General features: G+C 34.6%; 1 protein-coding gene across 1 annotated transcript in view; it reads right to left on the reverse strand.

The window, feature by feature from the left end:
• LOC110452104 (high choriolytic enzyme 2-like) overlaps nucleotides 1-7,233 on the reverse strand; it is a 14,303-nt gene extending 7,070 nt beyond the window's left edge. Inside the window, exons 1-7 of the mRNA XM_021500426.1 lie at nucleotides 7,047-7,233; nucleotides 6,700-6,718; nucleotides 4,270-4,343; nucleotides 3,203-3,287; nucleotides 2,894-3,029; nucleotides 1,824-1,999; nucleotides 687-908 (exon numbers count right to left, since the gene is read on the reverse strand). Of these exons, the coding sequence (XP_021356101.1) occupies nucleotides 687-908; nucleotides 1,824-1,999; nucleotides 2,894-3,029; nucleotides 3,203-3,287; nucleotides 4,270-4,343; nucleotides 6,700-6,718; nucleotides 7,047-7,121 (787 nt within the window). The 5' untranslated portion in view covers nucleotides 7,122-7,233. The remainder of the gene's footprint in view (nucleotides 1-686; nucleotides 909-1,823; nucleotides 2,000-2,893; nucleotides 3,030-3,202; nucleotides 3,288-4,269; nucleotides 4,344-6,699; nucleotides 6,719-7,046) is intronic.
• Nucleotides 7,234-11,411: the final 4,178 nt, after the last annotated feature.

The following is an 11,411-nucleotide window of genomic DNA, read 5'->3' on the forward strand; positions in this document are numbered from 1 at the left end:
TTGGGGGGGGGGGGGGGGGGGGGGATTTTCCATGTGCATTCCCATTTTTGTTAAGGAAAAGGTAAACCTGTCTTTATCTACATAGGGAAAAAAAGTTTACGCACGGTATTATTCTGTTCACCGGGTTCAATATTATAATCGGTTTTATGATAAAACTGTGTGGGAGAAAAACAATAATTCCAGTGTTATTGTACAGTGTTATTGTACAGGTTTGAATGAAACCTATAACCGTATGGATCTTTAAGCAACTTAATTAGCACACATACAAAAGTCCAGAAAATCAACCTACGGTTTCTCGATTTTTTTATCCATCAATCCTTGATATAAAGCGTTGCACAATGTATGTACACAAATGATGCTTGGCATTTATACAATAAGTCCAGTTAATACCGGTATAATTTGTTTCTTTAATAGGCATGTTTTCTTTGAAAAATATGTATCAGTAGCTGTTAATGATGAATCAATCATCTGTTGTTCATCATTAATTTGTTTATGCATAATTAATTTCTGTTACTTATATGTGCATGTACGAATTCAACTGTTTTCATATATTATTGTTCAGCTATTCAAGATTAAAAATAATAAAGAATTGATTTCTTGGCAATGACACAAGGAAACCATTTGTGTTCGTTTATTTTTTAAGGTGCTTTAATACTGTATTTTGGAATATCATATAATTTGCTTACCAACTCCACAGTTGTACAGAAGCTGTATTTTTTGTACATCCTTCCTACTGAGCGCGAGACGCTGTCCAATCACCGCGGAATGAGATTTCGGAACCATAGTTGGCTTTGATTTGTCGGCAGCAAAAGCATATGCTCCATAGTGCATTATGGATCCATAGTCATACGAAACACCAAGTGTGTTCATCTGCTGAGTGGTCTCCTTTGTATAGTCTTTCTGGTTATCTGCAAATGACAGATTTACAATCAATCAAATCTGTTTAAGGGACCATCTTTATTAAGAGACCATCATGGTTCGAACTCATGAAACCGTTTTTCTTGCTTAAACCATGCAGATTCTGGGATCAATCCTAATCCTTTGTTCTGTTGATAAATGAATAAAAAGTCACAATGTTAATGAAACCGAATACCATTCTGAATATGTACGCTTGGCTTTTTTACAATGTCACATGATCTAAGCGAAATGCATGAGAGATGGTTTTAGCATAGAATACATGCGTAAGCATTAGAACGGTTTCATGTATACGGGCCCCGGTTTATAGTTTGAGAGACCACTTGTAAAACTCACCATTAAACTAATTTTCGTGTCTACTAAACATGTCTGGAATGACTGCCTTACATAAAGAGATCACTTAATGGACTTTTCGAAGCTGGTCTGTGATTGCTAGTTTGACTGGATTATGGATCCTTCTCCCACTGACGGCAAATTGCAAGATAATTTCACGGTACTTTTTTTCTGATCTTGATGGATTTCCCATTAATTCCGTTTTAGATGTAATTATAGTGGGAAAAAGCCAAGAGGCTACCAGTGACCAGGTAACTCATTCGGTTTTAGAGGCCGTTACGAGTTAGTAGGTCCACAGGTCGAATCACAGTCACATAACATCAAACACTGATAATTTAGTATTATTTCTAGCAGTGGCATATGGATAGGGTATATCATTAAAGGAGTTTCGCAATAACGACTTTTTAAAGTGAAAAATACAATCCGCGAATTAAAAGATTTTCAATCGTCATTTACTTTTATTTGTCATGCCCAGTGACCTGAAATCTGTGAAAAATATAAACAAATCGGCGAAAATGAGGGACCGCAAAAAAGGCACTTAATTACAGTATAATATTTGTTGAAATGTGACCTACGTGTTATCACGTTTTCCAAATGTATTGTAACGTATTGATCCCTATCATAGCGTTCATGTTCGTGAAAGAATCCAAGCACGTGCAGAAACTCGTGCATGGCAGTTCCTTTAGACTCGCATCCATGTCCTAGGGATACGTCACCGCGTCCTCTGTGATGGCCAACGGGAGAATGGCACCTGTCAACAGTTTGACAACACGTAAATATTCTATTCTAGTGAGGTCGATATGTAAAACTATAGATACTCCTTCAATGTGTCACTGTGGTTGAAATATTTTTAGTCAAGCAAATTGGTAAAACTTTTTTATATAGAAAATGCAACAAATTTTCCAACAAGGTAAAATAATTACTAGATATATGAAGTAACGAAGCTTGTTTTCAACGATTGAGTTCATCGATGAAGAAAGCCAGAGTGATCACTTGTATTGCACATTATGGCCATTGCGCCTTTTATACAACCCCTAATGACATCCCATCAATACCGACCGATGCTGGATGAGTAGATTACTTTTATTTCGCGTCATTATTTTTCCTTCAATTAAATGAAGGATTATTAACAAATATCAATAACACAAGAAAAAACATTCATATATTGCTTAAGATATACCATCTGTGAAATCAGGTGTGACGCTAACTTACGGTCTCTGAACCTCTGGAATGTATCACAACAAAACCGAACGCTCTGCACGCGCCTCCTTGCGGATAATACAAGTAGTCTAGACTGAATCATTGATGTACATCAAAATAATCGCGCAACAGCTTAACAGTAAAAGTGCCCAGCATTGTTGTTCGATTCTGCTGCTGTGTTATCTTCAAAGGACAAGCATCAGCCTAGCGACTGATCAGGTGGGTTTTTTTAACATGAAACCAATCAAACAGTTAATCACGTGCCTTCGAGTTTTTTGATGAAATGTTCCAGGGGTGCAGCGAATGTAAATGAGCGTAACCCCTTGTATTTCCAGTTTAAGTGTTCTCTGAATGATTTGCCGTTAAACGAAAAATCAAGCCGTTTACACGTTATTTTCGTTGTAATATGAAATATGTAATATGTAATATGAGACCAATGTGTTACCCAGTTTCCGGACTAATCTGGATGTAATCCGACTGGGAAGTCCTTGGGACGAAGTGAACACAGGTTTTCCCGTGAACCTTGGTGTCTTCTTCAATCTCCCGCATTGCCGCTTCGTATGTTTGTCTGATCGAAGCAGCTAATAAAATATGCATAATATATGCCATAAATTTTCGTTGTTGATAAATAGTGAAAGAGTTTTAACTTGGTTATTTTTAGCAACTTTTAATTATTCATAATATAGAAAAAAAATTCAGCTTGGAGATATTGTATATTGCATGTTGTATATACGAAATGTGATTGGCTACTTACGGTAGCTACTACTGATGACGTAGGGAACTACCCCTCCTGTCCACAGTGCAGTGTGATACGTATTGGTATTTATAGCATTCCTTTTCTGTGAACACAAAGAAATAATTCAAGTGTATAGGCTACCTTACATATTATACCTGTAACATTCATGCGTATATGGTACCTTAAATACTATATCTGAGATTTGCGTTAGAAATAATATAAGTGTATCTGCTACATTATATTCATGTTAGAGTTGCTGGTATCTGCTGTTGTTTACCTCATATATGTGATACAATAATCTACCTTTATTGTTGTTATTTTATATTTGCATTATCTAATAAATTAGAAATACTCCAGTGTTATAAACGCATATTTACAGATGTTTCATAAATTAATGAGATCCAAATAATACTTTGCAGTTCAACCAATGTGAAACCATGTTGTGTCATAGGAAGGGAGCAAGCATCCTTAAATCAATACCAGAGTTAAAGAGGAATACCACTTAAAAAGCAATTAACATGATTAATTAATATGTATATAGTATCATTAATCGAAAGAATTCGTATCACAATTATGTAACAGAATAACAAAACAATATATATGTAGAATGTTTGCGCCAGAGTTCGTGGGTCTTGCTACAAAAGAAAAAAACTCATATACTATATTTTGTTGTTCTTACCGTGGGAATATTAAACACCGTGAAATAAAATTAGTATTAAAACCAGATGTCAAGTTGTAAATTACTGGACACATGTCGTTTCCAGAGAGATTTCAGTATAAAATATATCGTCTATAGGACAGTACAGTGGAAGCGGGGTTGGATAAGACGGGATATCGGAATAATCAGGGGTTGGATAAGACGGGATATCGGAATACTAAGGAGTTGGATAAGACGGGATATCGGAATACGCAGGGGTCAGATAAGAAAGTGTATTGGGTTAATCAGGGATAAGATAAGACAGGGTGTCGGAATAATCATTGATAATATTAGACAGAATATCAGAAAGTTCAGGATCAGGTAAGACTTGATGTCAGAATAATCAGAGGTCGCATGATGGTCGTATTATTTACATATGATGTCTTACGTCTCCGACAGCCCAATCCTGGGTATTTTCTGTGAATTCTGTGTCTGGAACCTCATAATCCTCCTCGGGTAGGACTGGAGAATATAAGAAAATTGATCAATACCCGAGCTCTTCTTAAGAATACATCGTCGTCATAGTATTTTAAAAATGTGCTATATGTAAATCATTTTTTTCTCTTAATTGAATAACAATTAACTAAAGACATTTTTAAAAATGTTTTGCAAATGAAATTCCTGCTTTGGAAATACAACTTTGAACTAACATTTTGTTATTCTACATAAATAAATTACATATATTCATTGTTAAAATGTCATAAGTTGCACTCACGACCTATAAGTTTTAAATCTTGACACACAAGGACAAAAAAGTTAGTGCACTTTATTGTAGGAAAAGTGGGTCATATCTGCTATCTCAGACTTGCGACCTTTCGATAGCAAGAGCTGTCATCAGTGTATTTCCAGTGGTGGATACGACCCATATGTTTTCCCAAAACAATTAAAAAGGCCTCAGAAGGTGTACATTTATGGATCGATGTATTTTTTTGGGAACTTGAATGTAACGATTAAGGTCGTAAGGGCCACTAACGACACTTTAACACTATAAAGTAGAATTATATTCCATTTATCTATCTAATCGTTATTCCCCCTGATAGATATTAAATGCTTATTTAGTGCTTGTGAATGTTTTATAGTTAATACATTCGATAACAAATTTGTTCTGACAAAAACGTCTCTCACATTGAAACTTCACCACGACTTATCCTGAAGATTTCTCTTGGAATTAGTTTGATTAAAAGGGCACTAAGACGAAATATTTCAGATCAGTTATTATCGTCTGAAGAACACTTACATATTTTAAAGTTGGTGCACTTTGAAACCCCAAACTATGACACATTATCCGTATTTACACGTATACAACGCTATACCAAGTAATATCTTAAATTCATTGTATCATAGTGCCTTTCAAATCTAACTAATAGCATCTTCAAAATCTATCTAATAGACTTTCTCCACCCCATAATTCTTTTCAAAAGGAGATTTATGACCAGTTATTTTAGACTATATTGTCATAACCCGGACGAGCAGTCCACTAGATTGAAAAATTGAAAAATAAAAAAGTGACTTTTGGTTTTCAGTAACAGAAGGATACGTCAAAGTCTTCCAACACACTCTTAAATTGGTTCATAAAGAGTTTTGATACTTTATTTTGAAGGGCATCTTCTCAACTCTTGGTCAAAAATGTACCAGCCAATCAGAGGCTCTGGCAGCCATATTGGATTTTAAAACAAGCTGAAAATTAACAGCACTTTTTCAGAGCCATGAGTCAAATATTTTTCAACGTCTGATCCGAATCTGACCAGTAAACGTGAGAAGAAGTCGAAAGTGGCCATAATGCATTGTGAATGGAGTCTAGCAATAACCACACTAGTTCAGGACCGTAAGACAGCATCTGTACCAAATATGATCAAAATCTGCCCAGTAAAACTGGAGAATAAGTCCTTTAAAGGGACATATTGTTAAAAACAATGTTTCATTTATTTAATGTGTTTCCTTGTTATCCCCATATTCGAAGCATATTCCAAATGACACGTTTGACCACTCGATATTTGAGGAAAATAAACATGGCGCCGATAACATCATGTGACGATTTCGAATTCTAGGTTAACAATGATATGGTGTGTTGTGCATGCTTCATCAGAATGACGCCAAAAAGTACCGTTCAAAATGTTGGTCGGACGCTTGAGAAATATCGTATTCTATAAGTAATAGTACGTTTTGTTTAATATATTTCAGTGAAATCCGGCCGTCATTTTCCATGAGATTTAATTGATATAAATTAAGCAGTATTTAAAAAAAAGATGTATTTCACCGTGATTTCGCTTTAAAGAAAGTACTGACGAACGAAAGGACGACGGACGCCGCGCCACGCAATAGCTCACAGTGTGAGCAAAATTGTTCGTACAAGAATTTATGTTTTGTTTCCAACGACTGCCGCAACAGACATACGAATATTTCGAGATTGTTCCATTTCTAAAAGCACTGTTGGGTCATCGTTTACGAATTCGCCAATTGCTGTTCTTTATCTTATAGAAACCTATTCTTTTTTTTTGCATTCTACTGCGCTAGACCTTGTTAATCAGGAAAACTCAAAAGTGGCAATATATTGTTAAGTATTAAGTACGAAATACACATCAAATTACATCATTATATAACTTACGTTTATTTGATGAATGAATTCCAGATATGGTAGCTTAACAACATTACAAAACAGCAAATACAATTAACTTTTAGGGACCGAAGCCAATCTATTTTTCGTCAAATCGTGTTATACAGATTCAGAGGAGATGATTAAGGAAATCGTACATTATAAAGAGTAACAGTGCATAATTCAACTCAAAATTAAAAAGCATGTGATAGTAAAATGTCTCACCGAACTCGCTAACTTCAATCTGAAAATAAATTGTTAAACAAAACAGCATTAATGCCTAATGAATTCAATATTAAAAATTGAACTTTTGTATTAACACATCAATAAATAAATATACAACATTTAATATAGCGCCCTACCTAGCTACAATAAGCAACTCTAAAGCGCTTTACAATACATAGATATACAATTGTATACAGTCAATACGATTAGCATGTATATTAATCAATACAATATTGAGGAATTCGCAAGATTCGCACATATGGCTGATTTTTTTTCTGAAATATTTATTAAATAATAATTCAATAACATAATATGCAGATGGTGGAAATTCTCCTTTGGTATTTTACCTGGTTATTAAGGTCCAGTGGCACCGCCGTTGTGTATCCTACACACAAACACAGAACAAGACACGCAGCGTTCATTGCGTTGCGAGTTAGAATATACTCAAGCGAACGACCAATCAAGTAATAAAATTATGCACAAATATATATTTGATCACCAGGAAGTATAACAGACGGAATGCGTGTTTAGCCTACGTACAAGTGCCTAAATATAGAGCTTGATTTATAATCGTAGCGATATCTTCAACTCTGACACAAATCCTGACTTATCTTCCTGTAACATGTGACGACTACTTGAAGGGTGCCAGTGCACTATCAACTCCGCTAGGAGGTCAATACCAATGGCGTGAACCCGCACCAAACAGTTCACATAGTATACTGGATATGAATGGGATCTTATTAGTTATTTATCACCAAACAAGTATAATGCATTATTAGGTAAAAACTAAAATATCATATTTCTATTAAACATTTTTTTCGGGATTGTAAGTATGATTTGTAGATAGGTTATTTGTCATAACCAATAGTGCTTACGTGTGATGTTTCGGTAGTACAGATGTACTCTGTAACCTTATCAGGCAAATGACAAGAGAAGTGTGTACACATAAAGGTATTATACACATATGTGGTAAAGTAATAAATTTGTAATAAAAATCTACAAAATATATTAGTTTGAAATATTTGATCAAGTCCATCTAAAACTAGGAAAATGTGCGTCTACTTCCATGTGACTGCAACCCCTTGATCATATATAAACAATGATCAAATGTAAAAACAATGATCAAATATAAAAACAATGATCAAATATAAAAACAATGACCAAATGTAAAAACAAAGATTAAATGTAAAAACGATGACCAAATGTAAAAACAAAGATCAAATGTAAAAATAATGATCAAATGTAAAAACAATGATCAAATATAAAAACCATGATCAAATATAGAAACAATGACCAAATGTAAAAACAATGATCAAATTTAAAAACAATGATCAAATGTAAAAACAATGATCAAATACAAAAACAATCATTTTTAAATTGGGCGTAATATAAACTATGCTAGCAAAAGCCAAAACTAGCGCCAGTGAATGTTAAACAATATTTTCCCATATTAGAATATATATCAAAACAAAAGTACTGCTTGTGCATTCAACACGGGTTTATCAGTATTTACGCTCTATAAAATATAGAGCAGCTACAGACAGTTTTGGAATCCATCCCGATGTATGACTGTGCCATAAACTCCTAGGTGTGAAATGAAAACAACGAAATTTAAAAATGCTGGACTGACAAAGCGCGAGGAAAACAAATGAAAATAAGGAAAAAATACTATTAAAGAGAAAGGCGAACAGACTTACAGTCAGACCTCATAAACGTAATTAGGCAATCAATGTTTAATGGTACAAGTTAGCTATTTTCTATATGACTTTGTCCCATACATCTCCAGTCGTCTTACAATCCAGGCGCTTGATCGAATCTCCAATGTTTGGTCCCTGAGGGTTGCCGTTACCTTGATTGCCACCGTAAATCAATTAGTTTTCCACTCAATTTGGAAATTCATAAGTTAACCCTCTCAAAACTGTAGACCATAATGGACTCATCCAGATGAATGTATGGTAGAGTCTACTCAAGTTACCTAGGGGTGAAAGAGATGAGGTGCTTTACGCACCTGACCTTCCCTTCAGTTTCAACGGTAGCTGAACCATCTTGTTCTAACCTTTTGGTCCCTAACATCGCTGTTAAGTCCTAAAAGAACGAAACAGCTATATATTCAATGCAATTCATTTCTGTCATACAGTATCTATTGCTGACCTTAAAGACTAAGTTTGTTTTGAACACAAGCAGGAATTGAAAGCTGATTTTGCGAGCTTCCGAAAACGTCTGTTTCCTTTGTCAAGCAAGCAAAGAGTGCAAATGACCGGTGTCTCAAAAACAACTTACTAAGCCTCAGTGAGCCGAATCAAGTAAAGTCAGCTGTCAAAAAGCATAGAGACATTTCGCCCAATTGCACTCTAATAATGCAGGCAGTCAGGAGGACGGGTAGCCTATTTACCCATTCCATCCCTAAGCGGATGTTAAAAAGGGGTCATAAAAATGACTCATCTGATGGGCCCCTTCGTCTCTGTTCATCGAATCCCAATCTCTTCTAACCCAGATGGATTCTATGATTTTTTTGACTTTCTAGTTGTTGTCCTCCCTTTCAAGCACTTTCGAGTTTTTCAAGTCTATGATGTGGTTGTTGTGTGTAAGCATAATCTGTAACGGCCGATTTTTTGTATTGCCCCTCGAAAGGTTTCCTTGTATTTCTAATGGAGAGTTGCTGTTTCATGTTTTCAACGTCTTTCAGCTGGGCCCCAAATGAAATTGCTCCCACATAACAAAAAGCGTGAACTAACATGAATAGCGCTAGCCCTGAACGCTACTGACTGGGGAGAACCAAATAGACTATAAATGGCGGGGTTCATTCAAACAGTGTGAACGGGATCGAAACAAATCGCCTTCAAAGTTTGTATGGAAAGTATTGATGGCTAAATCACTTTTTTTCTTCAAATGAAAAAAACTGTTGTAGATAAATTAGTATATTTCAAGCAAAATAATAAAGGAAAACGAGTGGCATTTTATTATAATTTGAATTTCGTCGAGAAGTATGAAAATATATTATAAATTATGATAGCATTTGAATGTTTTTCTTCATTACAAGGAAGTTTTTAGACTTTCTGATAAATTTTAGTCAATTATTAATTAAAATATCAATTTGAACGAACTGTGATAGGATAATTGTATTACCGCATCTTACGTTTTCCAGGGATTTCCTTGTTTTTGTTTTTATTTCATTCTTTGATTTTTTAAGAGCAAAAACACAAACGGTAGGCAGATAAAACTTGGTTCAAAAGCTGTAAAAGCACCTGTAAAATTTGGAAAGCTAAAAACGAATAACGCTACCACACTACTGGTTTGTTCTGCTAGCACTAATCAGTGATGCTAAACCATACCGATCAATTTTGTTCAGAATTGAACAGACTTAAACAAGAGATCCCAGAAGGATCATTGCGCCCACCATTGTACGATCATGTCATGTTAACAGTTAATTCACCTTGAGGTAACTTTTGATCTAAACTTAATACTGCTGTGTATAAAAGACAACCTTTAGATTGAGTTTGTCATTTCACATATTTACTAATACAGTACTAAATGTGAAAGAAATAGAACCGATCATTGCAATATGAGAAAGACCTGTTTAAAACAAAAGTCATGCTTGTTACTACTTCACAGAAAAATGTAAATTAACAGAAGAATTGTCCGTTGTTATCAACAATATAAACATTGAAAATGTAAAATGTGAAAAACATTTGGGAGTGTCCATAGATGATTGTCTCTCTTGGAACATTCAATTTACAAATGTCTGTATAAAGATAACAAGTCAATTTTTTTAGATGAAAAAGTTGAGACCCTTCTTGAGCCAGTCATCTTGTATGACCTTTTTTAACTGCTTTGTTAACCCACATCTGGATTATTGCTCAACTGTTTGGGGTAACAGTTCAAAGAATAATATTGTAAAATTAGAACGCCTGCAAAAGAGAGCAGCCAGAATTATTTTAAAATGTGATTTTTCCACACCTTCCCGTGATATGTTCAAAAAACTAAATTGGTGAACTTTTCAAAATAATTTTATACAATCAAGTAGTTTTTATGTACAAGATATACTTAATAATTTAGCTCCACAAAATTTGAATGATTTTACGTATATGTCTGATGTTCAGGGTAGAACTACAAGATCATCATCTACCAATGTGTTTTACTTGCCATGTCATAAAGACAAACATTTTTAGAAAATCTTTTAGATATCAGGGACCCCTTACATGGAATCTTTTACCAAGTCACATTAGAAATTGTACTTCATTTTTAGAATTTTAGAGACCTGCAAGCAATTTTACTTGAAATGATTTATGATTTCCTCCCTTATCCTGTATTTTATACATGCATATTTCTTAAAGCTGTAAATATTGTACATTTGATCAGACATTATATCTTGACTGTATGTAAGATGAGCTTCATGCTCAATATGTATATATATCAAGAATAAATAAAAGCCTTTAAAAGTCTTCCTTCTGGCATTTTGTTTTTATGATCAGTCTCAAAATATCACATGCACAACGAGAGATCAATGGGAACCTACATATCAAATTTGAGAAAGACCCTTCAAGTTATTCCTAAGAAATAGCACTAAATGTCAAAAATCGAAGATGGCTTTAATTGGCCATGCCCCTCTGCCCCAGGCGGGCCACCCCCAACCGTTTATACAAAATTTAGTCCCCTTGACCAAAGGATGCTCCAGACTAAATTAATCCCTTTGGTAGAAGAATGATTTTAAA

Source organism: Mizuhopecten yessoensis, unplaced genomic scaffold (genome assembly GCF_002113885.1).
Source record: "Mizuhopecten yessoensis strain PY_sf001 unplaced genomic scaffold, ASM211388v2 scaffold6411, whole genome shotgun sequence".
Lineage (NCBI taxonomy): Eukaryota > Metazoa > Mollusca > Bivalvia > Pectinida > Pectinidae > Mizuhopecten > Mizuhopecten yessoensis.